Here is a 19,539-nt window from a genome sequence, read left to right as displayed (position 1 = left end):
GAGGGCATCAGAGGGGCATCAGAGGGAAGACACACTAAAACCATAATCACAGAAAATTAGCCAATCTGGTCACATGGACCACAGCCTTGTCTAACTCAGTGAAGCTAAGCCATGCCGTGTGGGGCCACCCAACATGAACAGGTCATGGTGGAGAGGTCTGACAGAATGTGGTCCACTGGAGAAGGGAATGGCAAACCACTTCAGTATTCTTGCCTTGAGAACCCCATGAACAGTAGGAAAAGGCAAAATGATAGGATACTGAGAGAGGAACTCCCCAGGTCGGTAGGTGCCCAATATGCTACTGGAGATCAGTGGAGAAATAACTCCAGAAACAATGAAGGGATGGAGCCAAAGCAAGAACAATACCCAGTTGTGGATGTGACTGGTGATAAAAGCAAGGTCCGATACTGTAAAGAGCAATATTGCATAGGAACCTGGAATGTTAGGTCCATGAATCAAGGCAAATTGGAAGTGGTCAAACAGGAGATGGCAAGAGCGAACGTCGACATTATAGGAATCAGCAAACTAAAATGGACTGGAATGGGTGAATTTAACTCAAATGACCATTATATACACTACTGTGGGCAGGAATCCCTCAGAAGAAATGGAGTAGCCATCATGGTCAACAAAAGAGTCCAAAATGCAGTACTTGGATGCAATCTCAAAAACAACAGGATGATCTCTGTCTGTTTCCAAGGCAAACCATTCAGTATCATAGTAATCCAAGCCTATGCCCCAACTAGCAATGCTGAAGAAGCTGAAATTGAACGGTTCTGTGAAGACCTACAAGACCTTTTAGAAATAACACCCCAAAAAGATGTCCTTTTAATTATAGGGGATTGGAATGTAAAAGTAGGAAGTCAAGAAACACCTGGAGTAACAGGCAAATTTGGCCTTGGAATATGGGATGAAGCAGGGCAAAGGCTAATAGAGTTTTGCTAAGAGAATGCACTGGTCATAGCAAACACCCTCTTCCAACAACACAAGAGAAGACTCTACACATGGACATCACCAGATGGTCAACACTGAAATCAGATTGATTATATTCTTTGAAGCCAAAGATGGAGAAGCTCTATACAGTCAGCAAAAACAAGACTGGAAGCTGACTGTGGCTCAGATCATGAACTCCTTATTGCCAAATTCAGACTTAAATTGAAGAAAGTAGGGAGAACCACTAGACCATTCAGGTATGACCTAAACAAATCCCTTATGATTATACAGTGGAAGTGAGAAATAGATTTAAGGGACTAGATCTGATAGACAGAGTATCTGATGAACTATGGATGGAGGTTCATGACATTGTACAGGAGACAGGGATCAAGACCATCCCCAAGGAAAAGAAATGCAAAAAAGCAAAATGGCTGTCTGGGGAGGCCTTACAAATAGCTGTGAAAAGAAGAGAAGTGAAAAGCAAAGGAGAAAAGGAAAGATATACCCATTTGAATGCAGAGGTCCAAAGAATAGCAAGGAGAGATAATAAAGCCTTCCTCAGTGATTAATGCAAAGAAATAGAGGAAAACAACAGAATGGGAAAGACTAGAGATCTCATCCAGAAAATTAGAGGTACCAAGGGAACATTTCATGCAAAGATGGGCTCGATAAAGGACAGAAATGGTATGGACCTAACAGAAGCAGAAGATATTAAGAAGAGGTGGCAAGAATACACAGAAGAACTGTACAAAAAAGATCTTCATGACCAAGATAATCATGATGGTGTGATGACTCACCTGGAGCCAGACATCCTGGAATGTGAAGTCAAGTGGGCCTTAGAAAGCATCACTACGAACAAAGCTAGTGGAGGTGATGGAATTCCAGTTGAGCTATTTCAAATCCTGGAAGATGATGCTGTGAAAGTGCTGCACTCAATATGCCAGCAAATTTGAAAAACTCAGCAGTGGCCACAGGACTGGAAAAGGTCAGTTTTCATTCCAATCCCAAAGAAAGGCAATGCCAAAGAATGCTCAAACTACCGCACAATTGCACTCATCTCACACGCTAGTAAGGTAATGCTCAAAATTCTCCAAGCCAGGCCTCAGCAATACGTGAACCATGAACTTCCAGGTGTTCAAGCTGGTTTTAGAAAAGGCAGAGGAACCAGAGATCAAATTGCCAACATCCGCTGGATCATCGAAAAAGCAAGAGACTTCCAGAAAAACATCTATTTCTGCTTTATTGACTATGCCAAAGCCTTTGACTGTGTGGATCACAATAAACTGTGGAAAATTCTGAAAGAGATGGGCATACCAGATCACCTGACCTGCCTCTTGAGAAACCTATATGCAGGTCAGGAAGCAACAGTTAGAACTGGACATGGAACAACAGACTGGTTCCAAACAGGAAAAGGAGTACATCAAGGCTGTATATTGTCACCCTGCTTATTTAACGTCTATGCAGAGTACATCATGAGAAACGATGGGCTGGAAGAAGCACAAGCTGGAATCAAGATTGCCGGGAGAAATATCAGTAACCTCAGATATACAGATGACACCACCCTTATGGCAGAAAGTGAAGAGGAACTAAAAAGCCTGTTGATGAATGTGAAAGAGGAGAGTGAAAAAGTTGGCTTAAAGCTCAACATTCAGAAAACTAAGATCATGGCATGGGGTCCCATCACTTCATGGGAAATAGATGGGGAAACAGTGGAAACAGTGTCAGACTTTATTTTTGGGGGCTCCAAAATCACTGCAGATGGTGACTGCAGCCATGAAATTAAAAGACGTTTACTCCTTGGAAAGAAAGTTATGACCAACCTAGATAGCATATTAAAAAGCAGAGACATTACTTTGCCAACAAAGGTCCGTCTAGTCAAGGCTATGATTTTTCCAGTGGGCATGTATGGATGTGAGAGTTGGACTGTGAAGAAATCTGAGTGCCGAAGAATTGATGCTTTTGAACTTTGGTGTTGGAGAAGACTCTTGAGAGTCCCTTGGACTGCAAGGAGATCCAACCAATTCATCTTAAAGGAGACCAGTCCTAGGTGTTCATTGTAAGGACTGATGCTGAGGCTGAAAACTCCAAAACTTTGGCCACCTCATGTGAAGAGTTGGCTCATTGGAAAAGACCCTGATGCTGGGAAAATACCCTGATTGGGGGTAGGAGGAGAAGGGGATGACAGAGGATGAGATGGCTGGATGGCAATACCGACTCGATGCACATGAGTTTGGGTGAACTCCGGGAGTTGGTGATGGACAGGGAGGCCTGGTGTGCTGCGATTCATGGGGTCGCAAAGAGTCGGACACGACTGAGCAACTGAACTGAACTGAACTGATTCTACATCCTATTCCAGTTGTGTAACTAACAAAATCCACAATATTTAACAATTTCCCTGAGCAATGGGGTATGAAATCACCAAGACCTTTTACCTAGAAAATAGGTGGAAAATGAATTTTATAGTCTGGGTGTGTGTTTGATTTTCCATGAAGAGTTTTGTCGGTCCTTTTCTTCTCATGACTAAATATTCATCTCGACAACAGAAAGTTCATCTCTAATTTTCATCATCAACAAGGAAATATGGAAAGCAGGAGAGAATATGGATCCCTAAATATCTTATGGTAATTTAAGGCAATTAGACAATCAATCAGTAAATTAATTTTGACATACACACTTTGAGAAAGCAGTCTTGGGTCATACTTATTTAATCAGTTGATGAGGTCATTAACCCTCCTGTTTGCTTCTTGCATGCAAAACTCCTCTCAAAATACTTCTGCACAAGCACAGGAAAATTCACATATGTGCATATGCTCACAAAGTACATGAATAAAAAATAAAACCCAGAATCTAGGTACTGTCTGATATCTGCTTAAAATAAAAGACTCATAACTGGAGGTTTCTGGATGAATCATGAGCCTTTGCCTAATAATTTATCAGAACTGAAATTCTGGATTTTTTCAATATCAATATTATAAAGTGATTAAACAGATACAGTGCAAAGGGTTTTAGCCTGCATTTGCCTGTGTTATCTTGCAGCAACCATGTAGGGTATTTTGATCCATATTTTTCACATGAAAGCTGAGATTCAGAGAAATTTAGTAAGTTGCACAAAATCACATAGATGTGGGAGGTCAGCTCACTGGCTAAAGTCACTCATTGTTGTTGTTTAGTCGCTAAGTCACATCCAACTCTTTTGTGACCCCATGGACTGTAGCCTGTCAGGCTCCTCTGTCCATGGGATTCTCCAGGCAAGAAGAATACTGGAGTGGGTTGCCATTTCCTTCTCCAGGGGATCTTCCTGACCCAGGAACTGAACCTGCATCTCCTGTGTTGGCAGGCAGATTCTTTACCACTGAGCCACCAGGGAAGCCCATTAATGGGGTTGTGTGCATGCATGCCAAGTCGCTTCAGTCATGTTTGACTCTTTGAGACCCTATGGACCATAGCCCACCAAGTTCCTCTGTCTCTAGACAAGAATACTGGAGTGAGTTGCTATGCCCTTCTCCAGGGAACCTTCCCGACCTAGGGATCAAATCCATTTCTCCAGCACCTCCTTCATTGGCAGGTGGATTCTTTACCACTGAGCCACCAGGGGAGCCCATTAATGGGGCTAATCTGCTTCAAAGGCAGGCATTCAGCTTCCAAGGTTAGAAGACTGTCTGCAAACCACAATTGTCCTTAAAAGGCCTGACCCCCTACTTGGGGAGCCAACATCCCAGGCATTTTAGATTCATCTGGTGAGCTTTCCAAACCGCTGAGGCTGAGGTTTCCCCCTGTTTCCCCAGAGATGGCAAATGATATGGCCTGGGATCCGGGATTGGTATGAATCGGAGAAATTCAGCTTCTTGTACATCCCCTGGTGATCCTGTGCCAATTTCCAAAGCTGCATATTATCCCTGGAAATGCAGCGAAGTTTTCTCCCAGCTAGTGGGTTTTGAATAAGGAAGTTAAATAAGAAAATCAGGGCTACTGCCCTTTAGGACCTACCAGCCACATATGCAGGAGACGACTACTGGTCATAGGACAACAGATGCAGCTGACGGCAGACTGAAATTTATTAGAAGGAGATCTAATTAACTGGACAGGCAGGTAGCTAGACCTGTGCCCACCCACAGGGAAAGGCCCTGTGTTTGCATGGTGCTTCCATTTACTTTTTGGTAGTTTGGACAGCTCACCTTATTTTCTTTAGAAAATTTCTATCAGATACATACATTGAGGGCTTTTTGTGACTAACTGAACACTCAACGGAAAAAGACATGGTGTTTCTCATAACAAGCACCTAGGGGTGGGCAGTCCGGGGCTGGGACAGTCCGCCTCTCTGCCCCACCCTCCTTCATCTCGTCTCTAAGTCAAAGGAAGACCACCTCCAGTCTTCCTGTAACTGCTTTGGGCAGGAAGAACAGGAAATGCTAAAGAGGAAGATGTTTCTTAGCAACACGTGAGCTTTGTATTAGTGAACAGAAGCTCCCTGCAGGTATTGCACCTTGTCTCATAGGCTAGAACTCCGTCAAAGAGGCCACTTCTAGAAACTGGGATACTGAGCACGTTAGTTTTGCAGCCTCTAGCATGCAGGAAAGCAAGAGAGAAGGGAAATTGGGGCATTTTCAAGTGTCACATTTGAAAATCTGACAGTTTAAATTTTTTTAAAATACAATTGATGTATATTAGCTTCCTATGGCTGTTGTAACACAGCACGACAAATCTGTGGCTTCAAACAAATTTAGTACCTTACTGTTCTGGAGGTGAGTCTGGAATGAAAGGAATAGGACTGTTTTCCTTCTGGATGCTCTGGGGTAGGGGTGAAATCTGTTCCTTGCCTTTTCCAGCTCCTTGAGGGCGCTCCCATTCCTTGGCTGATGCCCACATCCTTCTAGCCTCTGCCCAGGACATCACATCTCCTCTGACACTGACCCTCTTCCTTCCCTCTTAAAAGGACCCTTGTGATTACACTGGCCACTCAGATAATTCAGAATAAACGTCATGTCCCCAAATCCTTAATTTAATTGCATCTGCAAGGTCCCCTTTGCCCTGTTAGGTAACATATTCACAGGTTCTGGGGATTAGGATGTGGGGGCATTATTCTGCCTACCACACATATTGTTGTTGTTCAGTCGCTCAGTCGTGTCTGACTCTTTGCGACCCCATGGACTGCAGCATACCAGGCTTCCCCATCCTTCACTATCTCTGGAGTTTGCTCAAACTCATGTCCATTGAATTGGTGATGCCATCCACCCATCTCATGGTCTGTTGCCTCTTCTCCTCCTGCCTTCAATCTGTCCCAACGTCAGGTCTTTTCCAATGAGTCAGTTCTTCACATCAGGTGGCCAATATACGGTTTTAATGATGAAATAGACTTTCACTGAAAAATAGGAGTCCCCTGTGTGCAGCCCCTCCCACCCCTACCTCAGTCCACTCCCTTGAAGTACTACCTTCTGCCATTTACTTCAGTTGTTCTAAAGAACAGGCTCTGGGCTTCATCTCCTGACTTCCTACACTGGGAGAGGAGGGGTCTGCTCTCTTCTCCTCCTCCCATCCCAGCCCACCCGGCCGGCCGTTGTGAAAGGCTGGCAACCAGAATCTTGGTAAAGCATTCAGCACAGGCACTCGGGGATGCTCAGTGAAAGAAATGCCTCATTATCCTTCAAAAGTTAATGAAAAACGCAGACTCTAGACCTAGTTTTACAAAATGCTGCACCTGCTTTTCCTGCTCTAGGAGATCCTGGAAGAGTTTCCACTGCTGGCTCCGGAAGCGGTCCGACTTCTCCAGCTGCCGAGTCGAGTTCTCCTGGGCCTCCTGCCTCAGGTATTCACACTCCGCCTGGGAGAGGTCGGTCACACGGGGGAGCGTCTGCAGGAACAGGATGTCCTCAAACTTCCGGAACGTTTCCATGGTGCTGCAGTACAGCTCCTGAAGCCGAGAGCCACAAGACGGAGTTACAAGTCATGGTCTCACCCTGGACAGGGCCAAGGTCTCCCCACAAGACACAGAGGCAATCCAGCGAAGGGAACTGTCGAATCACATGCGTGTGTGCACATGCGCATGCGCACAAGCACACACAAAGTCTTAGGAAATACCGGCTGCCTGACAGCTCTCTCACCCGCACCCAGTCAAGCCCCAGACCTGGCCCCCTGACCCAGTGAGCCCTTACTCACTGGCATTTCCTCTAAACCTCCATCCAGATTATGTTCACAGCCTTTCCCTGGTCTCCCTGCCTCCCTCCATCCTCCACATTTAGGAGAGTTATTTGCAGAAGCACAGCCCTTTCATTTTCAGTTCAAATACCTTGGAGGGCTTCTCTTTCCATTGCAATCAGAATTACTTAGCAGGGCCTCAAGGCAGTCCTGACTCATTACTCACCATTCTGCTCCTTCATCCCACCTTCCCCACTCCATTCTCTCTCTAAAAATGTATCTTTTTAATTGTGAAAAATAAAAGCATATAGATAATAATATATTAAACATTCTGAATCCACCACTCAGTTTTCTTTTTTCCCCCAGATTAAATACACTAAAGCTTGCAGGTTAAGTTGGAACCCTTTAAGTTCTCTCCGTAATTCTTTTCCCCTCGCACCTAGCCTCCCCAGAATCAGCCATACCTATGAATTCAGCATCTCTGTCTCCAATTTAGATGTCTATACTTTCACTATATGTGATGTCCACAAACGTGGCTTTTGGTGTGCCTGTTCATTCACATAAATGACATCTCATCGCATGTTTCATTATACAGATACTTTGCAAGCCTCTACACTTTGCCCCACCTTCAGGCACTTGCACATCTGAAATGGACTCCTCTTCATCCTGCAAAACCCCTACGAAAAAATCCCTTCTCTGTGAAGCCTTGCCTGGGCCACTCAGACTAACAGGGGCATTTCTGACCCTGGGCTCCTGCAGCTCTTTGGCTAGCCCCACCAGGGCATCAGAAGTACAATTCATCTGTCATTCCTCCTGGACCACAACTGCCTGAGAGTGGCTGCATCATACTCTGCACCTACGTCTCACATCCTCCCAGACCAACCACCTGACTGCAGTTTCTGAATGCATCACACACCAACAGGAGGCAGAATGCCCATTCCCCCTTCTCCATTTAGGAACTCCCTACATGTGTTCCAAATTCTATTTGAGGTCTCCTCTTCTGAGAGGCCTCCTGACCACGGGTCAGGATGGAGTACCTGGCAAATATCAGGTAATAGTATTAAAATTGCTAATAATTATGAATTCCTACTATGTGCCAGAGTGTCATAAACACATTTCTTGCATAATATCATTCATCCAATAGTCCAATGTAGATGTTCTATTATAATTACCATTGTTTTATAGACAAGAAAAATAAGACCCAGAGAAGAGAAGTAGCTGGACATTTGTAGAGGGTGGATTCCGACTACTGGACTATTGGACTCATGCTCTTAACTTGTACGGTATGAGGATAATTGTTTTTTCTTTTTTTTTGGAAAAAAATTCTTAGCATCTCATCTGGTGTACCTAGCTCATACTTGGTGGGCTCAATGAATATAAGTTAAATTTAACTCCATGTTAATTAAACCCAATGACCGTGCATGCATGCACAGTCGTGTGACTCTTTGTGACCCCATGGACTGTAGCCCCCAGGCTTCTTTGTCCATGGGATTATCCAGGCAAAAATACTGGCGTGGGTTGCCATTTCCCCCTCCAGAGAATCTTTCTGATCCAGGGATCGAACCCAAGCCTCCAGCATCCCCTGAATTGACAGGTGGATTCTTTACCACTGAGACACCTGGGAAGCCCAAACTCAGTGACTACCATGCTCTAAAAAGCCCATGACCAAACTGAACTTTGTTTGGAATAAAATGCCCATGACAGGGGCATAAGGGATCCACATCCTTTTAGAAGACTTCTGATAGTGGCCAGGCAGGTAATTTGAAACAGTTTTTCCTATTGAGGATGAATGTTTTTAAAAAGCTGGACAAAATGTTTATTAAACCATCATAAAAGTCCCAAAGAGCTAACAAGGAAGTATAGAGTGTAGGGTCCAAGGTCTGGGAGAAGATGGCATCAGAGAAGCATGCCCAGCCTTTGGGCTGCATTTATATACAGGGTGTAGGTCAATCCAAGGGACATGCCTGCACAGCTGATGGACCCTGGACAGCCTCCGGTAGTCGAAGGGACAGAAGGTGGAGCTCATGGCTCACCATGAGTTGGGGCCTGGGTAAACCATTCCACGCAAAGGATTGGGAACCCAAAAGCTGCAATACAGAAACATGAGTGAAATGGAAGGAAATCAGATCTGACAGGTTTAAACACACAGCAACCTGGAGTCCGTTCTTGTGGGTAGCCCAGTGTATTTCAAGTTTAGGCCTTGAATTAAGGGGATTCTAGATCATTCAAGACCCAGTTATCTGGCAGAAGCAAAGGAAAAAATCTTCTTTGGAGAAGGAGAACATCACTGTATGCCTGAAAATATTTATATGAATAATGTACAAATCTGAGATAAGGCATACAGTGAAAAATACATGAGTACAAAGGAGTACAAAAGGAGACGAGAATACAAGGAGAGTACACGAGGAGACAAGACCATGACCAAAGAGCTACACGAACAACAGACACGCAAACCCACAGGCTGTCTGGGGAGCACAGTACACAGACTTCAGAGCTGATGCTTACTATGCTTCTGATTTTAAAGGCCACTCTTAAACCTTAAAGCAAAGACCTGGAGATTACAAAAAGTAATGCTATTTAGTTGTTTTTTTTTCAAATTAGAACTTCTAGGATTGAAGAACACTGTCCAATAATAGGAACCCAAGGCAAAGGTTTCACTGCAGTTTAGATGCAGTTGAAGAGAGAATACGTACAGGAAGACAGATCAGGAGAAAATCTAGGACAAAGTAAAGAGAGGCTAAAGGATGGAAAATACAGAAGAGAAGATGAAGGCTAAAAGATACAGTAAGAAAGTCCCACATGTTTAACTGGAGTCCCTGAAGGAAGGAAGGGAGAGTTCAGACAGAAGTCATATTTGAAGTGACGGTGGGTGAGAAATCTCTCAAAACTGATGAAACAAATTTACAGATGAGGAAACTGAGGCTTCATCTGTACATGTGAAAGGGAGGTTAAATAAATTGTGTTAGTTCACCCACAGGACCCTGGTAAGGCTTCACCACACATGATCTAACCATGATGCTCTTAGATGAATTTTTCTAACAATGAATGAATGAGACTATAACTAGCACCTAATAAACACAGGGTCACTGTTTGCTACATTAATAGTAGATAAAACAGTCTTTAGGGGAAAAAAGCTCTTCTAGAGAGAAAGGGGAGCAGTTCATAATATCAAAAGGTTTAATTTGCCAGAAAGATGCCAAGTTTCTAAATTTATATGCACTTAACAAAAAAAATGAAGGTGTCAATCACTCAGCTCTGTCTGACTCTTTGTGACTCCAAGGACTATAGCCCACCGGGCTCCTCTGTCCATGGAATTCTCCGGGCAAGAATACTGGAGTGGGTTGCCATTCCCTTCTCCAGGGGAATCTTCCCAACCCAGGGATTAAACCCGGGTCTCCCACACTGCAGGCAGATTCTTTACTGTCTGAACCACCAGGTGTTATCCAAATCAATACAATTTGACACATTAATAAAATAAAGCAGAAAAGTATAATGTTAATTATGGGAATAAATGAAGAAAAAAGTATTTCACAAATTGTAATTTCCATGCAGAAGAAACACTAACAAAATAGGAAATGGAAGGAAGCTTCCTTAATCTGAAAAAATCTATAGCAAACATTTCACCTGAGGGTAGAAACTACAAAGCAATATTAAGAAAAATGAATAAGACAAATAAATACAGGGATACACCATGTTTGTAGACTGGAAGATTTGATACAGTAAAGACATTCATCCTCACCAACTTGATCTATAAATTTAAAATGCTAATCAAATTGGGGGCTATATCAGTAACTTTGTAGACTATAGATTGAAGCTGCACATAACTCTTGAATCCAACAATTCTGCTCCTAGCTATCTGCCCAGGAGAAACGGGCGCATGTGTGTATCAAACAGCATCCACAAGAAAGTTCTTGTCAGCAGAATGTGTAACAGTCTAAAATAAGAAGCTACACAAATGTCCATCAACAGTAGGGATGGATAAATGGTGGTGTATTTATACAGTGAAATAAGAATGAATATTGCTGCACATGACAATACAGAGAAATCTCACAAGGCACAAAGCTTGTCTCACAATACAAAGTGGAGCAACGCAAACCTAACATGCTATACAATCGCATTCCCATAAAAGCAAAGACCTAATTTCCATGTAAGGCAGGGTCTGGCTCCTGTGAGCAGGGAGGAGACTGGGACAGGGAGGAGATATGAGGGGGTTCAGGGATCCCGGCCAAGATCTCTTTCTCAATCTGGACAGAGGTTACATAGATGTGTTTTCAATCATCATTCGCTAACCTGTAAGTTTATGTGTTGTTCATTTATTTGTATCTGTTACAGTTCACAATAAAAATGGTTTAATAATATGGGAGTGACTTACATTTTCTTCCAGCCCCTGGAAATCCCAATTTCCTGCCAGGCAGGAGACAGATTTTAAACATCTGATTCTCCTACCTTGGAATCTATCATCCCGTAGCAGTGGTTGTGGACATTAAGACATACCTTTTTCTTTTTGGTGCATGATTGTCAAACCACAAAAATATGCTGTTTGTAAATTCAAGAACTAAAATCACTGCAGATGGTGACTGCAGCCCTGAAATTAAAAGACACTTGCTCCTTTGAAGAAAAGCTATGACCAACCTAGACAGCATATTAAAAAGCAGAGATATTACTTTGCCAACAAAGGTCCGTCTAGTCAAGGCTATGGTTTTTCCAGTAGCCACGTATGGATGTGAGAGTTGGACTGTGAAGAAAGCTGAGTGCCGAAGAATTGATGCTTTTAAACTGTGATGTTGGGGAAGACTCTTGAGAGTCCCTTAGACTACAAGGAGATCTAACCAGTCCATCCTAAAGGAAATCAGTCCTGAATATTCATTGGAAAGACTGATGTTGAAGCTGAAACTCCAATAGTTTGGCCACCTGATGAGAAGAACTGACTCACTGGAAAAGACCCTGATGCTGGGAAAGATTGAAGGTGGGAGAAGGGGATGACAGAGGATGAGATGGCTGGATGGCATCACGGACTTGATGGACATGAGTTTGAGTAAGCTCTGGGAGTTGGTGATGGACAGGGAAGCCTGACCTGCTGCAGTCCATGGGGTCACAAAGAATAGGATGCGACTGAGTGACTGAACTGAACTGAAATTCAAGAAAGGAGAACTTTGTAAAAGCTACATGGTTCACTAGTTGAGGCTCTTTCTAATTAAAAAAACCCCAAAACATGCTAGATCCTGTCTGCTCCCTTGACAGAGACACATCGGCATCATTGTCACATGCTCTGACAGGTCACAAAACACAGCACTTCCACTTTACTCTGAGATGTTACGTTTGGGAGATGCTGATTCATTCTGTGCCTGAAACAGAACTGGAATTAATCTGTTCTTCTCTCTTAGCATGTGTGAGGGGTCGGATGCAGTGTGGAGGAAGGGGGGACCTTGGTGCCTCAGCCTTTTGCACTTTTCCTCAAACACAAGCACAGGGAACCCAAGCTAGGGCGGCAGTTCCCTTGGACTCCTCTGTGACTTGGCTTCCCCTTCTGCTCGCTGACCCAGAGGAGCAGTGCCCTTCCCTGACTTTTTTCAGAGAAAGTTCTGGAAGGGCAAGGATGCATATTCTGGAGCTCGTGGAAGGGAGTCTCACTTTTCTGATCTGCAAAAGGAATACGATGCAAAGTCCATCTGTGAAGACAGCATCTGCCTTGAGGACTGATGATCAGGATTACAGACTTCCTAGATGGTGCGGTAGTAAAGAATTTGCCTGGCAATGCAGGAGATGCAGGAGACTTTAGTTCGATCCCTGGGTTGGGAAGCTCCCCTGGAGGAGGGCATGGCGACCCACTCTAGTATTCTTGCCTGAAAAAATTCCATGGACAGGGGAGCCTGGCAGGCTTGTCCATGGGGTCACAAAGAGTCAGACACGACAGAGCAACTGAACACACACGCAAACAGCACAGGGCAAGCACTTCATAAATGCTGGCTGTTATCATTGCAGAGAGGCTGGGAAAGTTAGTGTGGCTCTCAAAAAGGCTGCCTATGGCTATTTTCCTTCCAGGAACTGAACGTTTTGGAGAAAAGGCAGTTTGGTTCCATTTGTCTGCAGGGTAGGGAGAAGGGAGGTAAGGAAGGGCGCCCTTCCCAGCAGAGGCAGGAGAAAGCCTGGTGGAACAGTGTGGGGTGAGCTACGGATTTGGGGAAGCAGAGGAGCAGTAGAGGGTCACCCCAACAGGGTGGGGCATGAGGGTGGGTGGACTGGGGCAGACAGGGGCTCAGTGCCTCATGAAGGAGGAGTCAAGGCCCGGCAGTCTGGACCAGCAAGGCATGAATGTGACCAGCTCCGAAGATGTCCTGATCACGGTGGGTGGTGACTGAGTGAATAAAACATCCTTCCAGGATCCCACAGGCATGGCCCGGCTCTCTGCCGAGTTTTGGTTCATCACAGGAACCGGAAATGTTCCCCGGCAGGGATGGTACCCTGCGTGTTCTAAGACACAGTTAGCTGCTTCAGAGTGGGGTGTGCCCAGGATCCTGGGACAGAACAGTGCAAGGTCACAGGTCAAGACACAGGTCAAGTTGGGTCTCTTAAAAATGGGAAGTAGGTGGGACCAAGGGTCAGGAGCCTGGGCACCACCTGCATTGGGCCCCTCACCAACAATGTGACTGGGGGTGACTCTCTTCCTCTCTGGGGCTTCACCCTATTTGTGCCCGGAAGACAGGAGATGCCAGAGACACATGTGTGGAGGGGCACACGGGGTCCAGATCTTTCTCTCTCCCAGAGCCATGCCCTTTGCCACATAGCCTTGACATGTTTTCCCCAGAACAGTGAGAAGTATCTCCCCCACCCTTTAACTTTGGGTCTGTCACATGACCTGCGTTGGCCAACAGAATGAGGTGGAAGCCAAGTAGGCTAGTTTGGAGGCTAGTCCTCTGCCATTGCTAGGAGAACATCTCCAGGCCAGCCACTGGTCCCAGGAGGAGAGGAGAGACAGGAAAGCATGGTCAAGTTGTGTCAGTCATTCCTAGATCAGCCAACTATTGGCAGACACACAGACCCTGGGGATACATCACTGTCATTTTCGGCCACTGGGTTTTGGGGTGTCTCATGCACAGCATTACTGTAGACATAATTGTGTGATTCCACACCAGCTGGAAGGGTCCCTAAAGGTGAAAGCTCTGGTGTAAAGGTGTCTTATCCTCACAGCATGCATGGGTTCATCCTGCAAATATCTCTTGAGTACCTATTGTGGGCCACAGCCACTCAGTGAATGAGGCTGATGTGGATCCTGACTTTAGGGAGCACAGCCCAGGATGGGGGCAGGCATCACAAAGGAACTCATGGTACAGTATGGCAAGTGTGATGGAGGAGAGGCTGGGAGCCCTAGGGACAGACCAGGGGATCTAATTGATCTGGAAGGGCTCCCCAAGGAAGTGATGTATAAGCTGAGACAAGAATGAGAACAAGCCAAACTGAGGGGCTAGAGGAAACAGTATTTAAGCAGCAGAAGAGCATGTGCCAAGGCACTGTGGCAGGAAGGAGAAGGCCACCTTCGGGGAGCTGAGGGATGTCTGAGGTTGGCTGAAGGGCAGGGAGCAAAGGACATAACTCCAGACAGGTGGTGAGTGGGACTTGTCATGTAGGCCTCGTGGGCTAGGTCAGGGGGTCTTATGGCCCAAGCAGGGTGGGCCTCATGGACCAGACAAGGTTGGCTTTTGGGTATTATGTCAGATGGGTCTTATGAGTCAGGCCATGTGAGCACTTCATGGACCAGGCTGTGTGGTCATCATGGCCAGGTTAAGGATGCTGGATTTCATCCTGAGAGCTATGGGTAGCATTCCAGGGTATTAAGTGGGTTCTTTCGTATGGTCAACCTACAAAGAAGGTAGCTAAGAATTCCTAGATCAGAGAGGTGAAGTGATATCACTTCACCAGTGACCAGGCCTCACAGCGGGTACATGGCTAGGTCAGGCCCACAGCCTGACCTGGGTGACTCTTATCTTACCTGTGCTTTTGTACTTCTTTGCAGGGAAATGAGCTGACTGTGAGAATTACTAAAAGGAGAGCACAGGTATAACTGAGTACTACGTGGTAACCTGAGGGCACGGGCATGTTTTACTATATTTACTGGAAATAAAGAAAACATAATTACTTATCATTGTTGTTGTTGACAACTGTTGATCAGTTGTGTCCAACTCTCTGTGACCTCATGGAAAGGTAGCCCGCCAGGCTCCTCTGTCCATGGAATTTTCCGGGCAAGAATACTGGACTGGGTTGCTGTTTCCTCCTCCAGGGCATCTTCCTGAACCAGGGATCAAATCTGCATCTCCTGTATTGGCAGGAGGATTCTTTACCACCAAGCCACCTAGGAGACCCACTTACTCTATTAGCCTTATTGAAACAAAAAGTCACATTCCCGTAGTTTGCTACCGTAAGGCAGATGTGAAAGCGCCAGTCTATTTTTTCTCAGACTCATACTTAGTGACGAGGTATCACACTTTAACCTTGATAAACGACCATGGAATGGACTCGCCCTCTATAGCACCCAGTGAAATCCTCTCTCCAGGGACAGATAGCACCTATATGGGGCCTACACTTCTGTCAACTTTCTTCTCAAGATCTACTTCCAATAGAACACTGCCCCCAAGTCATTGTTTTGGTATTTCTCCCAAACCTAATTTCTTGTACTCTTTGAAAACTTTTTCCCATCTGTGGTAGACAAAATAATGGCTCCCCAGGATGCCCGTGTTCTAATCCCTGGAAACTTTTGAAGGGTCCACTTTACACTGTCCAAGATTTCACAGGTGTGATTAAAGGATTAAAAGGACCCTGAGATGAGATTATCCCGGATTATTTACGTGAGTCCCACATAGATAATTCCAAGGGTCCTTGTAAATGAAAGAGAAAGGGGCAGGCAGTCAGAGTGACAGGAGACGTAGGGTGGACACAGACGCAGGAGAAGCCCACCTGTGGCTTGGAGATGGAGCGAGGGACCACGAGCCAAAGAATGCAGGTGCCTCCAGCAGCTGCAAAAGGCAAGGACACGGATTCTCCCCTGGACTCTGCAGGAGGAACACAGCCCTGCTGACACCTTCATTTCAGCCCAGTGAGACCCTTCCTGACCTCCAGAAACATAAGGTGATCACTTCTGTGGTTTTAAGCCACTACATTTGTGGTAGTTTATTCTGGCAGCAAGAACACACCATCTTCAGGGTGCCACTGATTACATGACACAGCCACTGATTCACTGATTCACTCATTCCATTACTCATCAGTGTTGACTGATTGCCTGCACTGTGTCATCCCCAGCTGGATTCTGCAGAACATGCCACAGCAAGCTAGAGGAACGTGGCTTCTGGTTCTATTTTAACAAGACTAGTAGAGTAACTGGACTTCCCAGGTGGCTCAGTGGTAAAGAATCCACCTGCCAAGGCAGGAGATGCAGGAGACTCCCAGCAAGGACTGCCTGCCCCTTCCCTTCCCTTGTCAACCGAATCGCTTCTCCCCACCTGAACATTAGGGCCCTAGGCCTGTATCCCAGACTCCCCAGCTGTGTAACCTTGAACAGAACTTCAGTGCTGTGCAGGAAAGAGCTGACCTGGCTAATAGAGAGGCCTGGCCTTAGTCCTTGCTTCCTAGGAAGTGACCTCTAAGTTCTTCGAATGTCCTGCTTGATAAGAGGGTCTCTGTTTACCTGGCGACCTTGGGCAGCTTTAGACAATCTATGACCATGATGTGATTTAGGGTGGGGCTCTTGGGCCATGTGGCATCAGCTCCACCTGCAGAGGGTCTGGGGGTTAAGGTGAGCCATGCTGGTGGTCAACCACATCTACGTGACTGAGCCCCAGTAAGAACTAGGGATGCTAAGGCTTGGGTGAGCTTTCCTGGTTGGCAATGCTCAGTATGTAATGTCAGACACAGTTCTGGGAAGAAGTTAGTGCTGTCCATGACTTCACTGGGACAGGACAACTGGGAGCTTCCTGTTTGTAACTCTAGACTCTGCCCACGTGCCTCTTCTCTTGGCTGACTTTGATCTGTAGCCTAAACTGTAACCATGAGAACAGCTTTCAGTGAGTCCTTCCAGAGCAGGAGTCCCAGCCTTTGGGATCTAATACCTGATGATCTGAGGTGGGGCTGATGTAATACAAAAATAAAATATACAATAAATGTGATGTGCTTGGATCATCCCCAAACCACTCCCCTCCATCCCCCTCTGGAAAACTGTCTTCCACAAAACTGGTCCCTGGTGCCAGAAACGTTGGGGACTGATGTTCTATAGCTGTTTAGAGTCCCTTGGACAGCAAGGAGATCAAACCCATCAATCCTAAAGGAAATCAACCCTGAATACTCATTAGAAGGACTGATGCTGAAGCTGAAGCTCCAATACTTTGGCCACCTGGTGCAAAGACTTGACTTATAGGAAAAGACCCTGATGCTGGGAAAGATTGAAGGTAGGAGGAGAAAGGGGCGAAAGAGGATGAGGTGGTTGAATGGCATCACCGACTCAATGGACATGAGTTTGAGAAAACTCTGGGACATACTGAAGGATGGGGAAGCCTGGAGTGCTGCAGTTCACGGGGTTGCAAAGAGTCAGACACGACTGAGCAGTTGAACAACAACAACAAAAAAAACAAGCACTGTTCTATAGAACTGAAGAACTTGAGGGTGGTCTTGGGGACCTCTGGGTTTGCATTTGATATCGGAAGTGAAGGTGATCTTGGGGACTGAAGGAAAGTTGCATGGTTCAAGGTAACCTGAATTAAAACTCCCCTCCAGGTCCTCCCCACCATTCTAGGCAAAACACAGAACTCTCTCACCCGAAGAAAAAATAGACATTAGGTTGATTTTGCCCAGCTCCAAGCCGGCCCAGCCTCTGGGCAATCTCCAGAACTCCTTGCCCCAGCCATTTAAGAGATAACTACTCCCAGAAACCTTGGAGAAGAACAGGCCCCTTTAAGACAGTAGCTTTCTACATACATATATACTTACTCTTTTCTTAGATAAGTGCAGCAGCTCGCTAATCTGACTACTGCCCCTTCTCACCTCATTAAAGGTGATCTGTTCCTGTAAAGTGCCGGTCTCATTCTTTTTCTGAACCTCACCTACTCTAACTCCGTACCTTACAGGGACTACTCCCAAACACGCCACGAGTGCCTGTCATTATTATTTCTGCTTTCTTCAAAGACAGAGTTTCATTTTTTCTCCTCTCTTCTTTGCCCTAACTTCCTGTGAGACTCTGAAGCTGTGGGAGCTGACCTTGGCAGGGCTGTTATCCTGCATACCCAGGAGCTCTTCAGGAGACAGCGTGGGGAGGACAGTCAGAAATAAACAAACAAATCAGCAGGTCTCTGGGGCACCCTGTGAAGCAACGGTGGCAAACTCAGTGCCTGTCATTATCAGGAAGACGTGTAATTTACAGGCATCCATCTCAGTCAAACTGAAAATTTACTGTTTGTTTAAGAGGCCAAGAGACAGTGGGAAGTTGGAAAAATGCACTTTTCTCTGCAGCCTGAGCACCGTTAGGTGGTGATCAAATTCATCTCGCAGTCCCTGTGCCTACACTATCTTGATCAGTGTCCAAAGAAAGGGGGGATTATGTCTCCGTGTGACCAGGTCTGGGAAAGAGCCAGCAGATGGCAAGGCAAGTTACCTCGTGAGCGTGACTGGTGCGGACACACCCTTCCAGATGGTGAATGATAATAACCAGGCTCATGATGACAGACTTCTAAGTGCTCACTGTATGCCACACACATTTCTTTCTATATGCTTTGCACATGTGAACTTTTTCAAACTTCTGAATAGCCATAGGAATAAAATTTATTATCCCCACTTAAAGAGGAGACCCAGATGTCGACCATCAAAATAGACCCCCAACCCATGCCTTCTCACCACCTCCATCAGCGTCATCTAGGCCCAGACCCCCAGCATCTCTTATCTGGACCCCTGCAGAGCCTCCCCAGGGATCCATGCTTCCACTTTTGCCCCCTACAGTCCGTCCTCTACACAGAAACCAAAGGATCCTTGGGAAACACAAGGCAAGTCACTTCTCTACTCAAAAGAGGCTTGAAACTTCCCTTCTTACTCTGAAGTCAATGCAGGGACTTTCCTGGTGGTGCAGTAGCTAAGACACTGAGCTTCCAAAGCAGGGGGCGTGGGTTTGATCCCTGGTCAGAGAACTAGATCCTGCATGCTGCAACTCATGATCCATGATGCCACGAGAAAGATCGACGATCCCGCACGCTATAACTGGTACAGTCAAATAGATTAATAAATAAATAAATAATAAATAAATATATATGTAAAAAAAAAAATATATATATATATATGTAAAAGAAGCAAATGCAAATGTCTTCGGATAGACTGCAAGGCCCTCTGAGATGAGGCTCTGACCTCAGCCCATCCCTGTTTCCCCCTCCCCCATGGCTGCCACACTGGCCTCCCTGCTGGAACCCCACACGTGCCCCTCAAACTTCACAAAAATGAAGTTGAAATTTT

General features: G+C 45.6%; 1 protein-coding gene across 1 annotated transcript in view; it reads right to left on the bottom strand.

Annotated features, from left to right (window-relative positions):
• The window catches only part of EVC (EvC ciliary complex subunit 1), a gene marked incomplete at its 3' end in the record, with an annotated part of 75,399 nt that overhangs the window by 8,351 nt on the left and 47,509 nt on the right, over nt 1–19,539 (bottom strand). The window contains 2 exon segments of the mRNA XM_045166265.1: nt 4,918–4,977; nt 6,626–6,838. Of these exon segments, the coding sequence (XP_045022200.1) occupies nt 4,918–4,977; nt 6,626–6,838 (273 nt within the window).

The sequence above is a fragment of the Bubalus bubalis genome, chromosome 7 (assembly GCF_019923935.1).
Source record: "Bubalus bubalis isolate 160015118507 breed Murrah chromosome 7, NDDB_SH_1, whole genome shotgun sequence".
NCBI classification, from domain to species: Eukaryota; Metazoa; Chordata; class Mammalia; order Artiodactyla; family Bovidae; genus Bubalus; species Bubalus bubalis.
The sequence above is the reverse complement of the archived record's forward strand: the minus strand, read 5'-3'. Positions and strand labels throughout refer to the sequence as shown.